This window comes from Erythrolamprus reginae, chromosome Z, assembly GCF_031021105.1.
Source record: "Erythrolamprus reginae isolate rEryReg1 chromosome Z, rEryReg1.hap1, whole genome shotgun sequence".
NCBI lineage: Eukaryota > Metazoa > Chordata > Lepidosauria > Squamata > Dipsadidae > Erythrolamprus > Erythrolamprus reginae.
In genome coordinates, this window is record NC_091963.1 from 26,307,611 (window position 1) to 26,333,262 (window position 25,652).

Consider the following 25,652-nt stretch of genomic DNA (forward strand, 5'->3'; position numbering starts at 1 on the left):
AAAAAAGAAAGACGCAAGTTGCTCTTGTTTAAAAAGGGAAAGCATAAACAGCCAAATCTTAGATCTAGGAAAAACTGATGTTTTATAGAAAAGTGGGAATTACCATCTCACATAAATCTGAATATAGTGCAGTGGATGTTCTTGATTTACAGCAACTATAATAAGAAGGGTGCCATGGGTTACCAAAAAGGAATAAAAGTCTACAAGACCTGGTCTTTCATTTTACCATCTCTGCCTTCAGAGAATTTACAGCATAACTAGATGGAAGTTTATTCAGAAGCTAGTTGTACTTGTTAGATAAAACTATCCATTGTATATCTAATGTGCCACAGATTATGGTGACACATTAGATATATGGCACATGATGAAACGTGTACATCCATTATGGCTTAATCAACTATTTTCACAATATAGTTTAGCTTCTCTTTTTCTCCAATTTGGTCTTCACTCTCATCTCCACTTATAAGAGTACTAATGTATAAGTTTAATTAATGACTTTCTCCAGACAATTCAGAAGAATGAGCTATCAGTTGTCTAACTCACAAGTTTTTGAATCATTTAAAAATCTTCCATTTACAGAACAAGAAACTTTATAGTCTACAATCCCCCCAGGTGGGTACATTATATTCTGAGCCCCAAATATTTTCAACCCTAATGCAAAAAATAATTACATGTATGGACTACTGAATGGCATTCTTTGAATCACCAAGTCATACTGTGTTTGAATAAACCATAACTGACTAGATTTGCATAATATATAGAGCTGGAAGGGATCTTGGAGGTCTTCTAGTCAAACCCATGTTCAAGCAGATCCTAAATCATTCTGGACAAATGGCTGTTTTATCTCTTTTTAGAAATCTGCAGTGATAAGCACTCACAACTTCTGGAGACAAGTTGCCCCTCTGATCTGACATGAAATTTATCCTTGGTGGCAGTGCTTAGAGTGCAGTACTGAAGCCAACTTCTGCTGACTGACAGAAATTTGGCAGCTTGACTCAGCCTTCCATTCTTCTGAGGTGGGTAAAATAAGGACCCAGATTGTTGGAGGCAATATGACAACTCTATAAACTGTTTAGTTAGGGCTGTAAATGCTATGTTAGTGCCATTTCTAGGTTGGATTTCTTTTGTTAAGCTTTGATCTATAGGATATTTTCTTGCTCTAGAGCAGTGTTTTTCAACCAGTGTGCCGCGGCACACTAGTGTGCCGTGAGACATGGTCAGGTGTGCCGCGAAGCTTAGAGAGAGAAATAAAACAAGAAAGAGAGAAAGAAAGAATGAGAGAGAGAGAAAGAAAACAAGAGAGAAAGAGAGAAAGAAAGAAAGAGGGAGAGAGAGAGAGAAAGAAAGCAAGAGAGAAAGCAAGAGAAAGAGAACGATAAAGAAAGCAAGAGAGAGAGAGAAAGAAAGAGAAAGAGAGAGGGAGGAAGAGAGCAAAAAGAGAGGAAGGAAGGAAGAGGGATGGAGAGAGAAAAAAGAAGGGAGAGAAAGAGGGAGGGAGAGAGAAATAGAGCAAAAGGGAGGAAGAGAGAGAAATTTTTTTTGTCCAAACTTTTTTTCAGGGCCCCCCCCTCAATGTGCCCCAGGGTTTTGTAACTGTAAAAAATGTGCCATGGCTCAAAAAAGGTTGAAAATCACTGCTCTAGAGAATAGGCTGACCCCTTCTTCTATGTGACAATCTCTCAAATATTGGAAGACTCCTCTAGTCCTTCTGTTTGTCTCCTCTAGTCCTTCTGTTTGTTAAACTAGACATTCTTAGTTCCTGCAACTGTTCACTGTCGTTTTTAGCTTCCAGTCCCCTAATCATATTTGTACATCTCTTTGTATTCTTTCCAGAATCTCAACATCTTTTTTTGTATCCCGCTGGCCAAAATTGGAGTCCAAGTATGGTTTTAGTAGTTTACTATAAAGTGGTACTAACAGTTCACATGCTAAAAGGTGTATCAGTGCAGGCTTTCTACAACTGCCATTAGAATAGCTATAAGTAATTTAAATATGTCTGCCCAAAATATTTCCAGAAATCCCTTGTAGCATTAGATATTTCTAGGACAATGTGTTATGCTCTCTCAAAATAAATAATTATTGTGCTCTTTTTGAAGTCTTTCATAAATAAAATTGAACCTCAGGATCAATATATAAAAGTACATATTTACAAACTTTAAAAATTATTCTATAAATTTCATGATACATAACTTTAAAATCTGCATTGCTATTTCACAAGAACAAAATGCACACATGTATGCTTAAGAAAGAAAACCAATCATGAATTCCATTACAGGCGGAATTACAAAACTTGCTGAATTATTTTAATTGAAAACTGTTGCTATATTTTTGACAGATGTAATGCACTGAGTTGCTCCCTCTGATAACTTTCAATCTTTTCTTCAGCTTCTTGATCTATTATTGTTCTTAAGCATGCAATCAATTGCTCAGATCCTTCACCAGTATGTGCAGATATAGGAATGATCTCCTTGAATTTGACAGTGACTTCTGGAATCATCTTTCGTGGAAACAAGTGCAAATAATCTGAGAATAAGAAAATATGTCATAAATAATTAGGCTGCTGCAAAATTTCTAACAAAGAAAAAGAAAATACAATGAAAATGATCAGTGATGCTTCTAACATTTCCTTCTTTGAGAGAAGAAAGTACAGTAGTACCTTGTGATACGAGCCCCTCGTCTTACGAACTTTTCAAGATACAAACCCAGGGTTTGGGATTTTTGTGCATCTTCTTACGAACTTTTTTCGCCTTACAAACCCGCCGCCGCGAACGCCGAACCCGGAAGTTTGGCAAAAGTTCGGGTTTGAGTTCAGGAGATCACCGAGAAGCCCCGCCGCCCGGCTGTCACCTTTTGAAACAGCCGGGGGGCTTCTCAGCATTCTCCTGAACGCCGAACACGGAAGTTTGACAAAAGTTCAGGTTCGGCGTTTGGGAGGCCGCTGAGAAGCGCCGCCGCCCGGCTGTCACCTTGCCAAAAGAGCCGTGGAGCTGTCAGCCGGTCGGGAGGCTCAAACGGAGGTGGGGAATCCAATAGAGAATTCCAGGGCCGGAACTTTGATGTCCCGGAGACGTCCTTCCTGACCGGCCGAAATATGGACTCCAGGAAGGACGTCTCCGTGACGTCAAAGCTCCGCCCCTGGAATTCCCTATTGGGATTCCCCACCTCTGTATGAGCTTCCCAGCTGTTTCGGAAGGTGACAGCCGGGCGGCGGCTCCCAGCGGAGTGCCGTTTTTGCGAATTTTTTTTTGCTTGCACGCATTAATCGGTTTTACATTGTTTCCTATGGGAAACATTGTTTCGTCTTACAAACTTTTCACCTTACGAACCTCCTCCCAGAACCAATTAAGTTCGTAAGACGAGGTATCACTGTATATATTTTCTGTTTAAAATGTTTCTATTCTAAGACAAAAAGAAGGAAAAGAAGGCCAATGCATGATTCTTAATATATATTTGTTTTCTATGATGTTTCCAGAGGATAATTTGAATTGAAATTGGGATAACTAAAAGTAGCAATGACTTTGTGTGTTCATTATGATGCAGATAGAAATATTTTTGGTTTTGCACCACAATTATTATTTATGCACTAGAAATCTTGCTATAAATTTTGGATTTGTAAGAGAAGCCACAATTATCAATTATTGTTGATATTTTATATCTAAAAGACACAACTATGCTTTAATTTAAAAGGAACTTGTCAAAGTGAATCTTACTTTGAGGTTTCTCGAGTTGTTCCATTAACTCTTCAAATTTTTCTTTAGCATTAGGCAAATCCATTTTATTCACAGCAAGCAATGTAGATTTAGTTTGAAGTTCTTCTTTATACAGTTCCAGCTCCTTCAAATATAATTTACAAACAAAATACAGTTTTTGAAAAATCTTTGACTAATAAGCAATTCAGTATTACTTAATATACATGACATAAAAATGATACAATATAATATAAAGGCAGTGGTATAATTAAATATTTTAGTTCACCCTATGAATATGAAACTTTAGCTTTGTACTGGCAGTAAAAATCACTCCCAAATAAAACATTTTTTAAAAAAATCAAGGTATCTTTTGTTCCATTTTTTAATTTATTTACAAGAATATTTCTAGATATATACAAGGTAGCATAGAGAGCACCAAGATTTGGACATAACCAAATGGAAATATGGTGGCGGTATATTTTTGAAATATGATTACACAATTGGTTGCATTCTCTAACTTAGAGGCCAGATCTGAAATTTACTGTCAATAGAAAACAATATTTTTATCTATTGTATTTTTCAGAGTATAAGGTGCACCAGAGTATAAGACACACCTTAGTTTTGGGGGAGAAAAGAATCTGCATACCAGGTATTCATCTGGCTAGCATGCTTAGCCAGCACATTATTTTATCCCCTGGTTAGGGCTTTAAAACACTTTATTCGGAGAGTGTAACAATGAAAGAGCTTTCAAGCCAGTAAGAACTGGGAATATCATTAGTAACTGGAAAGAGAGCAATGGAGCAAGTACAGCAATGGAAAAAACCCTGCAAAGCCTTAGGGCTTGGAAAACATTCTTTGCAGAGAGTAACAATGAAGGAGCTTGCAAGCCAGTAAAAGCTGGGAACATTGTTAGCACCTGGTTAGGGCTGGAAAGAAACTTATTGGCAGAAAGTTAGAGCAGTGAAAAAAAATCCTGCAAAGACTTAGGACTTGGAAAACATTCTTCGCAGAGAGAAACAATGAAAGAGCCTGCAAGGAAAGAGCTGGGAACATTGTTAGCACCTGGTTAGGGCTGGAAAGAAACTTATTGGCAGAAAGTTAGAGCAGTGAAAAAAAATCCTGCAAAGACTTAGGACTTCGAAAACATTCTTCGCAGAGAGAAACAATGAAAGAGCCTGCAAGGGAAATGCTAGGAAGACTGTTAGCAGCTAGTTAGGGCTTGGGGGGGGGGGGGAGAAAAACTACATTCAGAGTATTAGACACACCCGAATTATCAACCTCTTTTAGAGAGAAAAAAATTATTTATTTATTTCTTTATTTATTCAATTTTTATGCCGCCTTTCTCCTTAGACTCAGGGCGACTTACAACATGTTAGCAATAGCACTTTTTAACAGAGCCAGCATATTGCCCCCACAATCTGGGTCCTCATTTTACCCACCTCAGAAAGATGGAAGGCCCGATCTCTCTTCAAAATGCCCCTTGCTTGCTGCTACGTTGTGTGCCCAATATTTCTTCAAAATGCCCCTTGCCTGCTACTACGTTCTCCCCCTGATCTCTCTTCTAACGCCCCTTGCCTGCTGCTATGTTGTGCCCTATCTCTCTTCAAAATGCCCCTTGCTTGTTGCTATGTTCTGTGCCTGATCTCTCTTAAAAATGCCTCTTGCCTGCTGCTACGTTCTGTGCCTGATCTCTCTTCAAAATGCCCCTTGCCTGCTGCTACGTTGTGTGCCCGAACTCTCTTCAAAATGCCCCTTGCCTGCTGCTACGTTGTGTGCCCAATCTCTCTGCAAAATGCCCTTTGCAAGCTGCTGCGTTCTCCGCCCGATCTCTCTTCAAAATGCCCCTTGCTTGCTGCTACGTTCTGTGCCTGATCTCTCTTCAAAATGCCCCTTGCCTGCTGCTACATTCTCCGCCTGATGTCGCTTCCAAAATAACCTCTTGCCCGCCGCTTTCTCCAGTTGCTGATTTTTTATTTTTTTTAAGCCTGAAAGTTTTGGATTTTCCTAATTGGTTTGCAAGCATTATTCGCTTTTTAATTATTTCTAAGAGGAAATATTGCGTCTTCTTACGAACGTTTCTACTTGCGAACCTGGTCGTGGAACGAATTAAGTTCGTAAGTAGAGGTACCACGCTAAACTGTTTTGAGTTATGTAGTCCCTTCCAGGAAAATTTATCCCAACATCTTTATTATTCACCTGTCTCTAGAAATACCAAAGAGAAACCTCTGGTTATATAATACAGTTGAAACTCAATATTATAATTTCAAGAGATTTATTATGCAAATAAATATTTCATCATGAATCTATATATAGTTAAATATTGCAACATAAAAGGGACAGATTTTACCTTTGATAGTAACATTATAGTTTCAAATGCTGTCCTGAATGGTGTACGAGAAGAAAGTTGGAACCCAGACACATCAACCTAAATTTAAAAAATAATGAATATTTTCACTCACGTTATTTTTACTAAATGATGAATAAAGGTTAAAAAAAAAGTTAATGTAGTTGTTTATTTATACAGCTTCATAAAATAGCACTTTAATTTCTAAATTATAGAATCATGAAATAATTTATATACTTTTCTGTGTTCCATTATATATACTTCTTTAAATGGGGCTACCTTTGAAGAGTGTTCAGAACCTTCAACGCGTCCAAAATGCAGCCGCGCGAGCAGTCTTGGGCCTTCCAAGAAATGCCCGCATCTCACCATCACTCTGCGGACTGCATTGGCTACCAATCTGTTTCCAGACACAATTCAAAGTGTTAGTTATGATTTATAAAGCCCTACATGGCATAGGACCAGACTATCTCCAAGACCGCCTTCTGCCGCATGAATCCCAGAGACCGGTAAGGTCCCAGAGTTGGTCTCCTTAGGGTCCCGTCAACCAAACAATGTTGGCTGGTGGGACCTAGGAGAAAAGCCTTCTCAGTGGGAGCCCTGGCCCTCTGGAATCAGCTCCCCCCGGAGATTCGCACTGCCCCCACCCTCCTCACCTTCCGAAAGAGTTTAAAACTCATCTTTGCCACTAGGCCTGGGGCTTTTAGATCTTCCCCCTAACCAATGGATGTTTTTGGTATGATTGTTGAATGATTGGTTTGATAGGTTTTCTTTTAATTGAATTTAATGGTTTTTTAAATGTATTATTAATTGGATTCATATTATTGTTCTATTTTTATACTTGCTGTGAGCCACCAAGTCCTCGGAGAGGGGCGGCATACAAATCCAATTAAATAAATAAATACATAAAATAGTTGGCTATTGTCTTATTCTAGATCTGGTGAAAATTATACCAATTGTACCCTTTCCTCTAAGCTACCCAAAAAATTCACTACCAATTATTCTTTTGCTATTTAAATTGATTTCTCAGTAGCATTTAATTTCAAAAGCAATCTTTAATTTCAAAAGTGTATTGCCATAAATATTAAAGAATTCATGCATTGAAATATGCAGTCAGTGTTCTGCATTTATGAAAATATTTCAGTATTTCATCTTGAGAAGTGCTTTCTCTCTGAATTTCAGACATTATGCTTTGCCAAAATTATAGGTTTGGTTTTGGCTAAGGTATTGTTTTATCTTAACAAAGTATGGTTTAATAAACAATAGTTAACTAATTGACATGATGTGAACAACATTACATATTCTGCAAATAAGCTGACCCTCAATTTTTTAACCAAAACACAATGAAAAATGTGTCACTTATGAATAAGCTGTATGCATTTTTAAACTTTTTTTTAAATTTGAGGATCTGTTTATCCATTTATATACAAGTATATACACAAAAACACAATTCATTTGTTGGCCAATCAGCTTAAATTAAGCAAACAAATGCTAATAAGGAATGATGATGATGATGATGATGATGATAATAATAATAATAATAATAATAATAATAATAATAATTTATTAGATTTGTATGCCGCCTCTCTCTATGGACTCGGAGCAGCTCAATGTATTCTTACAACAAAGAGAAGTTGTTTAGTCCTTTCCACATGCTTCAAAAACTTATGGCCTCTTCCTTTATTTTCATGGGCACCTTCTATTAATCCTGGAAGATCAGCAACTGTTATCTAAAGAGGGAGGGAAAAATGGTTTGGTAATTCTGCACTTTCAAAAACAGCACACGTATATAACATATAACAAAATAGTTTTAAACACTATAGCTTTTAAATCTTTAAACCTTTGTAGGTTTAATGTTTTAATTATTTGTCTATTTGTTTTATAACCTGTAAGATGCCTAGAATCACCTTATATGAGAAATGACAGCATAAACATTTAATTAATATATGCAGACAAATAAATGAATTCTTATTCATAGCCTCTACTTTTTGGGGAAAATAAATATTTCCTTTTTTGGAAAAATTCTTGTTAATTACCTTACAGCTTTTAGTAACCTTTTGATTCACACATTTTATTGCAATAAGTGAGTTTCTTCAATTTTTAGTGAAAGAAGCTTTAAACATAAATCTAAGCAATTAAAAAAATTGAAATAAACAGCAAAAATGGCAATTAGATCTTTGATTATAAAAAGTTATGAATGAACTACGGATCCAGTTGGATTTGAAATAAAATTTTGGGATTGATTATAAGAATTGTTCCAGTAGAAAAATGCTTTTATTGAATTCTCTTTTTTAAAAAAATAGGACACTTAGATTAAACGAGTGCTTCTCAATTATTTTCTGTTATACCTTCCCCAGGAATAAGTAAATATTTCGTTCCCCAACTCTCCGCCACAACTGTAAATAGTCCCCAAATTGCTCCCCACCACAAGACATACGCCCTACCTGACATTTGTACCAATAACCTCCATTGTGTTCCTCAACATTGTGTCCAGGGAAGCCTGTTCAAAAAGAAAATCTCTTGCAAGCTCAAGAAGTTTGATTGAACTTGTGAGACGGGCTGCCCTGGACACAACGCCAATTAATGCGACAGGGTCAAAAAAAGCACTTTCCCCAGGGTCAAACCCCCCCCCCTCGCTCTATGCCTTCCCCAGGGGGCCGCGCCCCACTATTTGAGAAGCACAAACATAATAAAATATGAATATTTTAAAATTCTATCTTCAGATACCAATCTCTAGGCCAGTGTTTCCCAACCTTTTTTGAGCCGTGGCACATTATTCACATTTTCAAAATCCTGGGGAACACTGAACGGGGGGGTGGGGGGTGGCTAAAGAAAAGTTTTGACAAAAAAAAAATCTTCCTCCATTTCGCTCTATTTCTCCCTCACTCTTTCTCTCTCTTCCTTCCTTCCCTTCTTTCTCTTTCTCCATCCCTCTTTCTTTCTTCCTCTCTTTTGCTCTCTTTCTCTCTCCCTCCTTCCCTCCCTATATGTCTTTCTCTCTCCCTTGCTCTCTCTGCCTCTCTTGCTATCTCTCTTTCATTCTCTCTTTCTCTCTCTCTTTCTCTCTCTCTTGCTATCTCTTTCTCTCTCTGTCTCTCTTTCTCTGTCTCTCTTTCTCTCTCTCTTGCTAGCTCTTTCTTTCTCTCTCTTTCTCTTTCTCTGTCTCTCTCTCTCTGCCTCTCTTGCTCTCTCTCTCTGCCTTTCTTGCTATGTCTCTCTTGCTCTCTCTCTCTTTCTCTCTCTTCCTTTCTTCTCTGCGGAGGCCGGCGAAGGTTTTTCTTATTTTAAATGTTCCGGGTGGCAGGGGGATGCGGAGCCTGCACGCACACACCCCCGACATTCCAAATCCTGCCTCAGCTGTGAGAAGAAAAAAGCGCTCGGTGAAGGGACTGCATGCAAGAGGGGCCGGGCGGGCGTTAGCAGCCCGATGAGGAGGACGAGAAGCCACTGCAGCCACCCCCAATCCCCCCCTTCCCTGGGTACCTTCCAAAGGCCCCTGGAAAAAGGCAGGAGGTAGCAACGAGGCGCGAGGACAAGCAGGCAGCTTGGCGGAGGGGAAGCGCTGACGGGCTCTCCTCCTTCCCCGCCCCCGCGCTTCTCTCCCGCCCTGGCTTTTGCTTCGCCCGCAGATTTCCCCGCAGTTCAAAAGGAGGCAATAGGTGGCCTGGATGAAATTGCGGGGAAATCATGGGGCGAAGCAAAAGCCAGGGCGGGAGAGAAGCGCGGGGGTGGGGAAGGAGGAGAGCCCGTCAGCGTTTCCCCTCCGCCAAGAGGTTATTGCCGCCGCCTCTGCCTCCACTCAGGGAGCCATCGTGGTTGAGTTGAGCGAAAGGAAAAGGCGCGGTGACCACGGTGGCTCCCTGAGTGGAGGCAGAAGCGGTGGCAATAACCTCTGTGCTTTCTACGGCAGCGTGGCTGAGCTGGACGGAGGGAAGCGGCAGCTCCCACTCAAGGAACCCACGGCAACGGGCGATGGCTTGGTGGGAGGCGACGGCGGGAGACACAGGCGGTGGGAGGAGAGGGAACCAGGAAGCGAATGTGAAGCCCAAGACCATCCACACAGGATGACACTCAGGCAGGGGCGCCGGCAGCGCCCCGCCCAGCTGGAGCTTCTCGCGGCACACCTGGCCATGTCTCGCGGCACACTACTGTGCCGCGGCACACCGGTTGGGAAACGCTGCTCTAGGCTATCTAACCATTCAAATACAGCATCATTTATATGGGATAAAATCATATACTGGACTGGTATATGCCCTCAACTTTAGCTGGTCACACAGTGGAATCCCAGAGTCACAATGAGGGGAAGATACTATGCCCCACTTATACAATGTATCTCAGCAGACATTGTGGGAGGTGAAAATCCTATTCAGAATTGTCCATTGCTGGTAGAGTAGTCAAAGCCTAGCATATTTTTGTGGAGTCATTTATAAAGTATGTCTTCCTAGATCTGGACATTCAGCAACTGATTTGGCGTTCCATTGGGAATCAATGTCAAAATTATTGAGCAGATGTTGTGCAAGTGCCAATAGGGATTCCTAGATTTGAGCCTTTTGGCTGATAAGTAATAAAGGTCAGTGTATAGCAACAGGAGCGATTTGTTAGATTTTTTCTGCATTCTCAACTCTTACAGACACCAAATGCTATATCTGCAAAAGTGCTGAAGAAACACCAGACCACATATTCAGCTGCTGCAAACTGACTGAAAATTATGGCATGATAAAGTAGCAGCAATGGTGCATAGAAATATCTGCAAGAAATACCATTTGCCTGCAAGCCGTAACTGGTGGGAACCATAAAATAGTGGTTAAGAATCTAAAGTACTCTGGGACTTTAGAATTAAAAAAAAAACCCAGGTACCTGTCATTCGATGCCCAGACCTAACAACTGTTGATAATTTATAAAACAAATATGTGTTTTTAGCTATATTAATTGGAGTGCTGTACTGCAGGCCACTGAAGCTGACTGTAGATCTGAAGGTGTGCGGTTCAAATCTCATCACCGGCTCAAGGTTGACTCAGCCTTCCATCCTTCCGAGGTGGGTAAAATGAGGACCCGGATTGTGGGGGCAATAGCCTAGCTCTGTTCAAAAGTGCTATTGCTAACACGTTGTAAGCTGCCCTGAGTCTAAGGAGAAGGGCAGCATAAAAATCGAATAAATAAATAAATAAAATTTTAAAGATATGTATATTGTATATTGTTTTTATATGTTGTGAGCTGCCCCGAGCATACAAATCCAATAACTAAACAAATAAACAAATATGAAGACTAAGTCAAGAGAAATGGAAAGATTTGGTTGGATGGAGTTGATGAAACCTTCATAAAAAGATCGTACCTTCATATCTTTTAAAAAAAGATAATATATGTAACGGTATGGATGTGTAGAAGCAAGGATTTTCAAAAAATAAACGTTGAGATGTGTTGAGTGTTGGTTTTATTTCCTTTCTTGCCTCCTGTTTTTCATTTCTTTTGCATGCTATTCCTTACTCATTTTCTATCCTTTAACAATGCTTATTTTGAAAGAAATTATCATAATGAATAAGCGCATATGGCTTCTCATCATGCTCATACATTACAACTACCAAAGCTTTATATCAAAGTCTTGTAGTCCAATTTTCTAGCACTTATGCTATTTCTTATTGAAGAACTTGAGAAGTGTAACGGTTCTGCAATTATGTACAGTGAACCCTCGATCATCGCGAGGGTTCCGTTCCAGGACCCCAAGCGATGATCGATTTTTCGCGAAGTAGCGGTGCGGAAGTAAAAACACCATCTGCGCGTGCGCAGATGGTGTTTTTACTTCCACTGCCGCCCGCCCTTCGCCCGCCCACCCCGTTGCTCGCGCCTGGGGTGCGCGCGCGCTTGGGGACACCCTAGCTCCGCTTCCCAGCTGGGAAGCGGAGTTGGGGTGTCCCGAAGCTCGCGCGCGCCGCGCGCCCGCCCACGCTGTTGCCGGCTCTGCTTCCCAGCTGGGAAGCGGAGTTGGGGTGTCCCGAAGCTCGCGCGCGCCGCCCGCCCACCCACGCTGTTGCCGGCTCCGCTTCCCAGCTGGGAAGCGGAGGTAGGGTGTCCCGAAGCTCGCGCGCGCCGCCCGCCCACCCACGCTGTTGCCGGCTCCGCTTCCCAGCTGGGAAGCGGAGGTAGGGTGTCCCGAAGCTCGCGCGCGCCGCCCGCCCACCCACGCTGTTGCCAGCTCCACTTCCCAGCTGGGAAGCGGAGGTAGGGTGTCCCGAAGCTCGCGCGCGCCGCCCGCCCGCCCACGCTGTTGCCGGCTCCGCTTCCCAGCTGGGAAGCGGAGTTGGGGTGTCCCCAAGCGCGCCGCCACTGGGGTCTTACCGGGGCAAGAGGGGGAAAACCCAGGGAAGCCTCTGCCCGGCGGGGAAACTCCACCATCTACGCATGCGTGGAAGGGCACGCATGCGCAGATGGTGGAGTTTACTTCCGGGTTGAAAACTAGCGATATAGCCGTTTCGCGATGCTTGAGGACGCGAAACTCGAGGGTTCACTGTATATATTAATTATTAAGAGAACTGAATTGGACTAGATGATCCCTTAATATAATGCATCCAGATACTGTCTATGTCCACAAATATTTACTAAACCTGCTAACTATATCTGTGGAGCATACAAAAAAGCAATTTGAGTCAGATAACTCAGAGATATAAGAATTAACCTATTAGAAAGATCAGAAAAATTATTTCATTTATTTATTTAGATGTTACTCTGCTGGTAGTATGCTCATCCAGCTATAAGAAACAGGAAGTCAATAAGTCAGGAAAAATACTAGATCCATTAATAAAATACTGGAAATATTGATATTTTTTACAAACAGTAGTTATGAAATTTTGTTTTAGAAGTAATCAGACAACGTGGAGGCCTGCAGATATGAGATTAATAAAAAACATATTAACATTAAAGTCCTTTTTATGCCTTAATTAGGGACCTAGAACAGGTATGTGAAATATGCAATGCTCTCACAGATATTACTTAGCAGCACTCTTTCCATTAAAAGCAGAGACAGGATTCAGCAGATTCTGACAAGTTCTGGAGAACTGGTAGTGGAAATTTTGAGTAGTTTGGAGAACCAGTAAATACCACCATTGACTGCCCCTGCCCCTATCCATTCTCTGCTTCCCAAGTCCCAGCTGATCAGGAGAGAATGGGGATTTTGCAGTAACATTCTCCTTGAGTGAGGAGGAAATTGAGATTTTGCAATATTTTCCCCTGGAGTGGGAAGGGAATGGAGATTTTATAGTATTTTCTCCCTTCTATGCCCATCAACCATGCCACACCCAAGCCATGGCCTCAGAACCCACTAGTAAAAAAAAGTGAATCCCACCACTGGTTATAAGCAAGTGAGATCTCCTAGCATTGCCAAAAATGGAATTCTACAATATATTTTATATAAAAACCATATTGGAAACCAACCTGCTTGTGATCAGGATACATCACAGTTCCAATTTCAGGAGATAATGTTGTGACTGTGAAAAACAGGAAATAAGTCAAATGTAGTATAAAGGATTTTCAAAATTTACCCCTGAATTAAATTTATCTGTCGAGAGAAAGATTCTGAGGATTGACAGTCCGAAAGCTACCAGAAGATTGAATTTCTGGTGATAGCCCAGATTGGATTCTGCGCCATTATTCTGGGATATGTGTACTTTGTCTTCACACATGCACACATATACACTCAAAGCAAATCTTGCTGTAAATGCAGGCCGACTGCCAAGCCACCCAAAATCAGATCACATTCACTTTCCTGGGAGGGAAAGGAGTTGCTGGAACTTCAGAACAATACCATAGCTACATTTTGGGGGTATCCATTGTAATTTCAAATGATCGCGAAGTGACTGGTGTAAATTAAGGACTATCTCTATACATCCTGTTCCCATGCCTTTAGATACATAGCAAGAGTTATGCTCACAGGGTTTTTTCATCTCCTAGAGGATTCATCTTCCTATTGAATGAACATCCTAGAATTTGTGATTGAGGTATAAACTGCATTACCAACAACAAAACTAGGGGAGATGACACTATTCCAAATCACGCATTTAAGATCTTAGAAGATAATGCTGTTAAAGTGCTGAGGTCAATATGCCATCAAATTTGGAAAACTCAACAATGGCCATAGATTGGAAAAGATCAGTTTACACTGCAGTCCCAAAGAATATTGAAACTAATGTACAACTGCACTCATTTCACATGTTAGCAAGTTTATTTATTTATTTACTTATTTATTTATTGGATTTGTATGCCGCCCCTCTCCGGAGACTCGGGGCGGCTAACAGCAACAATAAAACAGTGTACAATAGTAATTCAATACTAAAATTGATTAAAAACCCATTAATATAAAAACCAAACATACATACATACATACATACCATGCATAGAATTGTAAAGGCCTAGGGGGAAAGAGGATCTCAATTCCCCCATGCCTGATGACAGAGGTGGGTTTTAAGTAGCTTACGAAAGGCAAGGAGGGTGGGGGCAATTCTAATCTCTGGGGGGAGTTGGTTCCAGAGGGCCAGGGCCGCCACAGAGAAGGCTCTTCCCCTAGGTCCCGCTAAACGACATTGTTTAGTTGACGGGACCCGGAGAAGATCCACTTTGTGGGACCTAACTGGTCGCTGGGATTTGTGCAGCAGAAGGCAGTCCCTAAGATAATCTGGTCCGGTACCATGAAGGGCTTTATAGGTCATAACCAACACTTTGAATTGTGACCGGAAACTGATCGGCAACCAATGCAGACTGTGGAGTGTTGGTGTAACATTGGCATATTTGGGAAAGCCAATGATTGCTCTCGCAGCTGCATTCTGCACAATCTGAAGTTTTATGCTCAAAATCCTAGGCTTCAGCAATATGTGAACCGAGAACTACCATAAGTACAAGTTGAGTTTCAAAGAGACAGAGGAGCAACATTCATTGGATTATGAAGAAAGCAAGGGAATTCCAGAAAATAACTACTTCTGTTTAATTGACTATGCTAAAGATTGCATGGATAATAACAAACTATGGCAGATTCTTAAAGACATGGGAGTACCAGATTACTTCACTAAGAAACCTGTATGCAGGTAAAGAAGCAAGTGTTAGAAACAGACATGGAACAACCAATTGATTAAAAATAGAGAAAAGAGCATGATAAGACTCTATACAGGGCCTTATACAGCTGAACTTTGAACACCATCTCTCAGCTGTGGCCAGGGGGACTTTTGCCCAGGTTCGCCTGGTATACCAGTTATGGCCCTATTTGGACCAGGAGTGCTTGTGCACAGTCACTCAGGCCCTCATCACCTCCTGTCTTGATTATTGCAATGCACTCTACATGGGGCTAGCCTTGAAGAGTGTTTGGAAACTGCAGATAGCCCAGAATGCAGCCGCACAAGCTGCTATGGGTGTATACGAGAAGCACACTGACATGCAGCTTGACCTATATGAATATGCTGGTGCACGTGAGCCCAATAGCCTGTCACTTGCGCAAGTTGAATTGCACATGCACGCGCACTCCAGCCAGCCCCTCACACTGCCCAATTGTGAATAGGCAATGGCCCAGTAGGAACTGCAGCCCAGGGGTTGGGGACCCCTTGCCTGGAGAAGGCCCATGGTGAAATAGGTAAAAATAAATTTAATAATAAGTAATAAATAAATACATGAAGTTACTTACAAGCATAAGCTGCAATTTGAGGCTTGGCACGAGAGATCTTAGTTAATAAAGAGGACTTTCCTGCATTTGGAAATCTAGAAAAATCAGGATTGAGTAAATTAAAATGTTACTACAGAGCGTTTACATATAACAGAACAAAATTTTTATTTATTTATTTTGTCAGGCATATATCTAATTACAGAGAAAGTATAAATGTGATTATCAATGCATAAAATATATAAACATCGTTATGAATACATGAGCTACAAATAAAAAAATAATTAGAAAGTTATTGAATTGCAAATGATTTTTTTAAAACTAAAGTAAACATTTTTAATAACAAATGGGAATGTCTTGAAAATGGAAAGAATGAATAAAAAAGATTAAATTTCAAGCAAAGCAAGTATATTTTCCTGATCTTCCTTCTGCATTAAAAATCTACAAAATCTTTTCAGGATTTGAACAAAACTACAGACTCCATTCCTTTCTCTATTGTTCTGATATTAATTAGAATTAGGAAGCCAGAGGAAAGATTCTAGCATCTGGAGGTAAATTAATAGTTAAGTTAATTTGAAATAAAGCTAGAATTAATAACAATATTTGTACTACCAAGGAAATTACTTCAATTACTGAGATTCTAGAATATAATTTTTCAAGATAAATAACTTACCCAATTAAACCAACATCTGCAATAAGTTTTAGATCAAGATGTATCGCGTGAACCTGACCTTTGGTGGGTAAGAAATTTGTTACAGGACATCCACCAACACCTCCATGGGCTACCAACAATTTTTCTCCTACTTTGTCAAGTTTACCTAAATATAAGTATTAAATGTCAGGATTTCTTTTTTCATCATTAGCATAGAAATTCATTTTAATAGGCATTTTTCAACAACATACTATATTTTTAAGCAAAGTATTTTTAAGCCTTAAATTCAACAACGTGGAGAATAATTTTATCAATCAACTATAAATTATAGATTTTCTCATGATTTGAATGATTTATTTTTTAATTATTTATTAATTCGACTTCTATGCCGCCCAATCCCGAAGGAATGATGAGTGAATGATATAACGTACAAAAGGCATCTATGAATGAATATACATTTCAAATCCCTATGAAGACATTCACATTAAATCTGAATAATCTGAAACTACCAGGTAATATCAGGGGTGAAGGCTAGTTTTAGCCAAAGGCTACTTTTATGCCTTTGTCCCTGCCAGGAGTTAGACTCAATATGATAGTATCTCAATATTGATATTCCATTGAGCTGAACATAAAATATAACTTATAAATAAAATTGGAAATAAATTAACAAACATGTGCTAGAACAGAGTTCCCAAACCTTTCCCGCTTTGTTTGAAAGGGGGAGGGGGCAAGGAAGAGAATAGTTCAGTGTGATCAGTGGCAAGCCACGCACGTAGCTCCATTTTTGTAAGCAGTGTGTGCTTGCCCATGCTCACACGGAACTATGAGCCTGTCGCTCATGCAAATGGATTGCATGCACATATGCTTGCCCGCCACTCTTAAAGCCTGGTTCCGAACAGCTCAAGGCCCAGTAATGGGCTGCGGCCGGAGGTTAGGGATCCTGTATTAGAAACATAGAAACATAGAAGTCTGACGGCAGAAAAAGACCTCATGGTCCATCTAGTCTGCCCTTATACTATTTTCTGTATTTTATCTTAGGCTGGATATATGTTTATCCCAGGCATGTTTAAATTCAGTTACTGTGGATTTATCTACCACGTCTGCTGGAAGTTTGTTCCAAGGATCTACTACTCTTTCAGTAAAATAATATTTTCTCATGTTGCTTTTGATCTTTCCCCCAACTAACTTCAGATTGTGTTCCCTTGTTCTTGTGTTCACTTTCCTATTAAAAACACTTCCCTTCTGGACCTTATTTAACCCTTTAATATATTTAAATGTTTCGATCATTAGAGGGACAAGGTTGGTCTATTCCCTGCTACACAACTTTTACCTAGCTATAATCATTCCCAGCATTATAAGGATTGTAATTTTAAGTTACAATTTAACAATGCCTAAACTTATTTTTCTTCCCTTCTATTCTTTATATTTTGCATCCTTTAGATCAGTGATCACCAACTGGTGGTCTGCAAAAAAAAAATTGTGATCTACAGAGAAATATTTGCATTTCTCTTGAGCAGCCTGCCGAAGTTCCCATGCTGCTGGCGCTTCAGCGCTTTGACTCCCAGGGACAGGGTGGGGTCCTTAGCATGACAGTTAGCGTGGGCGCTTGTAAGCGGAGAGAAGCCCTCAGGGTCAACCTTAGCTTTATTGTCCATTGCGGATGCTAGATCTGCCCTTGTCAAACTCTTGTCTCTCAAGGAGTGCTTGCCGAGGCAGCACAGGAAACTTTGGCTGGGCTCCTCAAGAGACAAGAGTTTGCAGGGGGAAGATCTAGTATCCGCAATGAACAGTAAGGCTAGTGTTGATTCCGGCTGCTTCTCTCTGCTGTAGTGCTTTATATGGTTTACCACTGCGAGCCCTAAGCGGCAAGAGACAAGCAGCTCCTCTACTTGGGAGAAGGGAATGGGAGAAGAGAGGAAATGAAAGGAAAGGGGGAAGGGAAGGGAAGAGAGGAGACAAAAGAAAAAAGGAAAAGAGGGAAGAAAAAGGAAGGGGAGAAAAGGAAAGGAAAAGAAAGAAAAGGGAGGAAGAGAGGAGAGGAAAGGAAAGAGGGGGGAAGAAAGGAAAGGAAAAGAGAGAAGGGAGAGGGAAGGAAGGAAAGGAAAAAAGGGAAGGGAGGAGAGTAGAATAGAGGGAAGGGAAGGGACCATTACAACTACAGCTCTTGAATATGGGACTGACTTTAACAGCAAGCCACTGTCAGTATGCCCCTCTTCGTTTTTTTCACTCAAATTAACCACACTTCTTGAGAGAAGGAACACAAAATAGGCTTCCAGGCTGTGTGTCTTACCAAGCTCTCCCACTCAGAGGCCTTGCAGAAGTAGACAGGCAGGCATGAAAGGCAGCTGAGCCCCCCCCGAGCCCCCCCCCCCGATTTTAAAATATGAATTTGGTGGTCACTGAGATCCAAAAGGTTGGAGACCCCTTTGGATTGCAACATCAATATTTTCTCTAATAACTATTTGTGAAAGTTATCTGAATGCTGATTTTTCTCAATAAAGAAAATTAAATAGATTCAGAAAATTATCCGTTATTTCCTGTTTCTAAATCTGAACACTATACATATATGCAATTCCAATAGATACATATTACTGCAAAGGCAGTCAAATATTAGGTTTATAAGGTTGCATTGGGTCACTAGAAAGTAGACTAAGTCATTAATAATTTAGTGCAGAAAAACATATAATAGAGCTTAAGTTTTCAAGATGTCATAGAAAGGATGGAAGTTGTAATTTTACCCTGCAGCGTTAAAAAAATTGGCATGAAGAAAAATAAAAATAGATACCCAAGCTGCTATTAGGTTCAACTTAGCTATAAAGAGTAACAAAGATCCTTACCAAGCTCTCTCCCATCATCTGTAGTAACACATATTCCTGGAGGCACATTTACTTCACAGTCTTTTCCTTTATTACCTTTCAGTGCAGCAATACTTGGGAGACCAAAAAATAAACATCACATGACTGTTTTCTAGGCAGGACTGAGGATCACATGCATTTTCAGTCAATGAAAAGAACTTACCTACTGTTGGTTCCTGCTTCTGCCACAAACCGCTTTTTTGGATATTTATCTTTCATTTTCTTCAAGGTCATTTTTTCCTCTGCTATTAACCAGACATCACCGCCTTTTCCTCCAGTGCCACCTAAGCGAGAATGACCCATTCCACCAGCTCCACCTTTCACATAGATCCGTAGGTCATCCATAAATCTGCCATACTGGAAAGTTAATACATGAAACATGTATACTTTAGACGCAACAGAAAATTGAAATGTATTATAAAAACAAAGATGTTCCTAGCAGAAGTGATATGTTACATGACTTCCTGATATTATAACTCTTTGTGTTATAATATAAGCCACAGTATTTCTTGTTTGATATTGCTAATTTTATATATTTTCTTTTTTTGAAGATGGCATTTCATTATTTTAGTGAAGACAAAATAGTTGTTGGGTTTATAAATTTTATTAAAGTGTGGTTACTTTAGCTATGGTTTATCAAATAAGATAAACCATAGCTAAGGTTTACTTAATTACCTCTGTTCCATTCCATTAGTGGGTTAGTCTAAATCATGGTTTTAAAACCACAATATATGTACAGTATTCATGTTTGTAAAAGTTATCTCAATGCTGTTTTTACTGAAAAGCAGAATAACAATGCTTTAAATGAATAGAAAATTAAACAGTTTCTGAAAATTATCAATTATTTTTTCTTCCTAAATTTGAACTATATTCCAATAGATACATGACCTATGCAATGGCCATCAAATATTATGTTTATGATATTGCATGGAATACAAATGCAATTTCTAAAACATTTATATCACAAACTCACTAGTAATAACTTATTTGATTAATCATAGGTTACAAAACCATGCCTTAATAAAACTGATAAATCCAGCAACTATTTTGTCTTCATTAAAATAATGAAATGCTAGCTTCAAAAACAATGCTTTATTTGTTCCTACAGAAAATAAATAAAATTAGTACTTTAAAACCCAGCATAAATCAGTTTCTAGGATTAGACCATTAATTAAATGAATGAAGCAATCTCTAGCTCTATAGAAAGTTAGTGAGTCCTTTATAGTGAATTTCTTCTTTATAAACTACAGTATTTCCTGATGCTTTTTATAAACATGTCAAATTAAACATGGTGCCAGAAATTGACAGTATTAAGACTCACATGGCAACAATAAGCAAAATTATAGAGGCATACCTTTCCTATTTCTATAATTTAACAGAGTAAACTCAATTGCTTCTCTTTAATATAGCTGTTCATTGCCAAGATATTCAGAGTTCGCCCAAGACACTCATTATGGGGTAATTGAATAATTTAAACAAACTACCAATTTTATAATTTATTCCATACTGAAACATAAACTGACCATAAGGACTAAAATCATATTGTGCAGTAGGCAAAATATATTGTGCACTGAGGACAGTTTGTGCCTGACACCACTCTAGAAACATTTGCTGGTTTTTCCCTAGGGACTTCTTTTTGCTTATAAAAATGACAAGGTCTCTGAAACAGCTTTTGTTTGTATGGGTTATATTAGTCAATATTCATCATATTAAAATGAAAAATGATGTATTGGCTGCTGCTACTGTATAACAAAATTGTTCAATGGAGATTTTCAACATGGGCTGCAAATAATTTCAATTCCACGAACCCCAAGAAAGGACACCCCCTCCCCTAAAAACAAAAGTCCTAGGACCACATTTGGGGGGAAAAACCCACTGCCTTAGGAGAAGCATTTCCACCAAACCAAGTCTCATTTCCCACTCGCTTTTTCCTTTCAAATCCAAAGTTCCCAACTAACAAGGAGAATGATTGAGACAGTAGGAGCTCAAGAGTAGCAGATGCAGACCATAAACCACCTCAATGGTTTGGACCAATCCTAGTCACCCAAGGGCACCCCTCCTCTTTCTTCCCTCACGAACTACATGGGAGAAGAGGGGGTCACTTTTAACCTTTCACTAACCTACCTGCCTGCTTAAAAGCGCGCGGCTAACCCACACCATACCACCCGCCAATACGTTTAAGCAAGTCTGCCGCGGCTTCCGTGATGGTTAGAACCTCGGGAGGACGCAGGCTGATGACGTCAGACCCCAGCCTAGTTCCCCTATGGAAGTCGTAACGGAAGTCGAGGGGGCGCCTGCGTTCTGCGGGACGCGGCCGGTTTAAGAGAGCGGCAATGGACGCTGCGTGCGTCTCGTTGGTTTGAGGAGGGTGTCCTTGAAATTGCGAAGGATGAAGCGTCGCGTGCCAGTTTCGACGTCACTCCAAAGGATTAATCCGCTGGGTTTTGCAGCCAGCTCCATAGCTACGCCTCTCCCTTGGTGCGGTGGTGGATATGGAATCGGGAATTTGAAATTTTCCCAAGAAAATGCTGTATGCGATTTGTTGAATCACAGATCCAGAAAAACGCCACTCCCAGGACGATTCAATGAATTTATCCTTTCCGTAGCACCTTAAATAAGAAAAATCATGTTAGTGGCTGTGCCCCTCTGAAACCCTGTACTCCAAATTAAGAAATTTTTACCTATTGTGTTTTCTGAATAAAGCCAACGTGGGCACCTAAGACGTTAACTTTCCAATGCCAGGATGCTGGGCTAATTGTAAAGAATAAACCATGGGGAGCGTGTCTTTTGAGCTGAGCCACAAGAATTTAGAGTTCATTTCATCTATGCCACAACTTTTTTTAGGTAAACAAGGATGCATAAGGGAGAAATGGCATGCAGTAGAATAATATGACGAAAGTACCGATCGCAGCAATCATAAAAGCTTCAATATATAGGTGCTGTAACATTTCACACTTGCTGTTAGTATGATGATACATTTGGTTTCCATAGAATCAACATTTTGCATGTACATTTTGCGAGTACAAGTGCATTAGAGTTCCTTCCGTCCCCTGTCCTATTGCTCTCCTATATCTCCTATACCTTCTATTTCTATATATCTTCTATTCTTTCATTGATATGTTTTATTCCTATATCTTCTATTCTTTCTTAGATATATTTTACTATGAGTATCTCCTCTATAACTCTATTTATTTTACTATGTGTATATCCACTAAAACCCTCATTGCGTATTGGACAAAATCAATCAATCAATAAAATAAATGTAGATGGCGAAAGTGCCATGGAAGACTATTATGTGTTTAAAGATTTTCCTAATTTGATACCCTCTAACCAAGTCAGAGAATGAGAACGTAGCCCTGAGTTTTGGCAATGCAGGGTTATAGAGTTATAAATACATGCCATTGTTAACTAGAGATCTTTCAATAAAAATAAAAGCCATGAGTTTCTCAAATTGTACTAACATTATCTTTATTGGGGTATCTTTGTTTAAGAACCCAGGCTTCTTTTCTTGACTCTTAAGTAGTAGTCCAGCCAATTATCGCAGGCTCAAGTAGCAGTTGCCTTCCAAGAAATCTTTTCCATTTGAGAATCAGCTGCAAATTGATCATCAAATATAATTAAAAGGTAATGTACCACTTTACACAAGGACATTACTCCTTACCGTAGAAAATATGACTTCAGCAACGGAATTGTTAATGCATGGAACTCACTACCAGACTCTTGTTTCATCACCAAACCCCCAAAACTTTACCCTTAAACTATCCACTGTTGATCTCCCCTCATTCCTTAGAGGTCAGTACGGGGTGTGCATAAGTGCATCGGTGTGCTTACTGTCCCCGTCCTAATTCTCTCTCTTATTAGTACCAATATCATGTATATAAACAGTGCTATTTCTTTATATACAGTGATCCCTCGATTTTCGCGATCTCAATCTTCACGAAACGCTGTATCGCGATTTTTCCACCCGATGACATCACTCCCTTTCTCATCTTTCTTTCTCTCTCTCTTTCTCTATCTTGCTTCTTCCTCTCTCACACTCTCTTCCTCCCTCTCTCATCTCTTTCTTTCCTTCTCTCTCTTTCTCTATCTCTCCCCCTCTTGCTCTCGAGCGGCAAGCGAGCAGCCGGGCGGGCGGGTGAACGGGCAAGCGGCAAGCGAGCGGGCGGGTGATGGGCAAGCGGCAAGCGAGCGGCTGGGTGGGCGGGTGACGGGCAAGCGGCAAGCGAGCAGCCGGGCGGGCGGGTGAACGGGCAAGCGGCAAGCGAGCAGCCGGGCGGGCGGTGTGAACGGGCAAGCGAGCGGCCGGGTGGGCGGGTGAACGAGCAAGCGGCAAGCGAGCGGCCGGGTGGGCGGGGTGACGGGCAAGCGGCAAGCGAGCGGCCGGATGGGCGGGTGACGGGCAAGCGGCAAGCGAGCGGCCGGGCGGGCGGGTGACCGGCAAGCGGCAAGCGATCTTGGGGTTTCCCCTTTGCCTGGGCGGCGGGAAGACCCAGGGAAGGTTCTTTCGGTCGCCCAGCAGCTGATCTGCTCCGCAGCGCGGCAGCAGCAAGGAGCCGAAGATGGGGTTTCCCCTTTGCCTGGGCAACGGGGAAACCCCATCTTCGGCTCCTCGCTGCTGCCGCGCTGCGGAGCAGATCAGCTGCTGGGCGGCCGAAGGAACCTTCCCTGGGTGCCGCCCACGCAAACTCCACCATCTGCGCATGTGCGGCCATGAAAAAAAGGGCGCGCATGCGCAGATGGTGTTTTTACTTCCGCAACCCTACATCGCGAAAAATCGATTATCGCGAGGGGTCTTGGAACGGAACCCTCGCGATACTCGAGGGATCACTGTACTACCAATACGTACATGACAAAATAAATATAAATAAATAATAAATTGTTCCAAATATTTGATTTATTCTTTTAAATATTTTTCCTCCTCTGAAATCTGAAAGCTAACTTCCTTCCCTCCAAGATTTTAGTTACTCTTACTTTATCATAAAGAAGCTGACAGAATTACTACTGATAATCCAAACCACATGGTGAAAACAGTAAGGTTCTACATTTAGACAAGAAAAACAAAATGCACAGTATATGTGGTACATTGCTCAACAGTAGTAACTATGAGAGGGATTTTGGAGTCCTAATGGACAACCATTTAAATATGAGCTAGCAATGTGCGGCGGATGCCAAAAAAGCCAACACACTTGTAGGCTGCATTAACAGAGGGATAGAATCAAGATCACGTGAAGTGTTAATACCACTTTATAAGGCCTTGTAAAGCCACACTTGGAATAGTGCATTTAGTTTTGGTCTCCACGATGCAAAAGGATGTTAAAACTATAGAAAAAATGCAGAGAAGAGCAATAAAAATGATTAGGGGACTGGAGGCTAAAACATGAAGAACGACTGCAGGAATTGGGTAATGTCTAGTTTAATGAATAGAAGGACCAGGGGAGACATGAAAGCAGTGTTCCAATATCTCACTGTTTCTATAAAGAAGAGAGTGTCAACCTATTCTCCAAAGCAATGGGTGGAAACTAAACAAGGAGAGAAGTAACTTAGAACTAAGGAGAAATTTCCTGACAGTTAAAACAATCAGTGGAACAGCTTGCTTCCAGAAAATAGTTTCTTCATTTTGGGAAAAGAGAATCTCACAGTGTTTGGCCAGGGCAGAGTTTGGGGGATTAACGTTCTTGCCTCACTGAATAGAAAAAGCAAAGGATTCTGAATATTATAACGCTAGTGTAGTTATTTTAAAAATAAGCATTACAATCTCAAAAGTGGGCATATAGGATTATTGTACCCAAGATCTAAATTTTATTTGTTTATTTATTTATTTATTTATTAGATTTGTATGCCGCCCTTTTCAAGATAATGTTAGTACAATCTCAGTAGATTTGTATGCCGCCCCTCTCAGCAGCTAACAACAATAATAAAAACAGCATATAACAAATTTACTTACATTCACAAAGTTTGTTAGCCTATTGTTCTAGATTCTTGCTGCAAAGTAGCTTCCTGTGAGCCTTGGTGGATTTTTTCAGCGTTGATGTTTTATGTTCCCAACAGAAGCCTAAATACAGTTTGTGGCATGTTTTGGGAGGATTTGATTTCAAGTCAATATTGGTTTCTGGCAACTGTTTAAACTATTTTTCTTGATAATTTTTTTTTTGCAGAAGTGTTTGCTATTGACTCCTTTCTAGGGCTGAGGTCACACAGCTGAATTTGTGCCCAAAGTTAAATTAGAACCAATAGTCTTCCGATATCTAGTCTGGTGCCTTAATCACTATACCAAATTAGTTCCTTAAATGCACTGCATTCTGTTCTGTTGTTGCAGGCAGACTCCAGTCATCAAACATAATCTTGCAACAGAAACCATTGTAAATCGAAGCCAGGAATAACACCAGCTATAATAGCAATAGCACTTAGACATATACAGTGCTTTGCAGTTCTTTATAAAAATGTTTTATTTATTTATTTTCATTTTAAAATATCACAATTT

General features: G+C 40.4%; 1 protein-coding gene across 4 annotated transcripts; it reads right to left on the minus strand.

Moving 5' to 3' along the window:
- Positions 1-2,281: 2,281 nt before the first annotated feature.
- On the minus strand, positions 2,282-21,651 carry GTPBP10 (GTP binding protein 10). 4 transcript variants are annotated; one of them, XM_070728160.1, is made up of 10 exons: positions 21,296-21,651; positions 19,335-19,528; positions 19,154-19,245; positions 16,338-16,482; positions 15,689-15,762; positions 13,456-13,508; positions 7,653-7,760; positions 6,037-6,114; positions 3,711-3,834; positions 2,282-2,523 (listed from the first exon to the last, which is right to left on the minus strand). In XM_070728160.1, exons 1-10 carry the CDS (start codon positions 21,329-21,331, stop codon positions 2,321-2,323), a joined length of 1,107 nt encoding a protein of 368 aa, XP_070584261.1. In that variant the 5' UTR covers positions 21,332-21,651; the 3' UTR covers positions 2,282-2,320. The 4 variants fall into 4 exon arrangements, with proteins under 4 accessions (XP_070584261.1, XP_070584264.1, XP_070584263.1 ...); XM_070728163.1 differs by having other exon boundaries at positions 21,347-21,425; XM_070728162.1 differs by having other exon boundaries at positions 21,300-21,394.
- Positions 21,652-25,652: the final 4,001 nt, after the last annotated feature.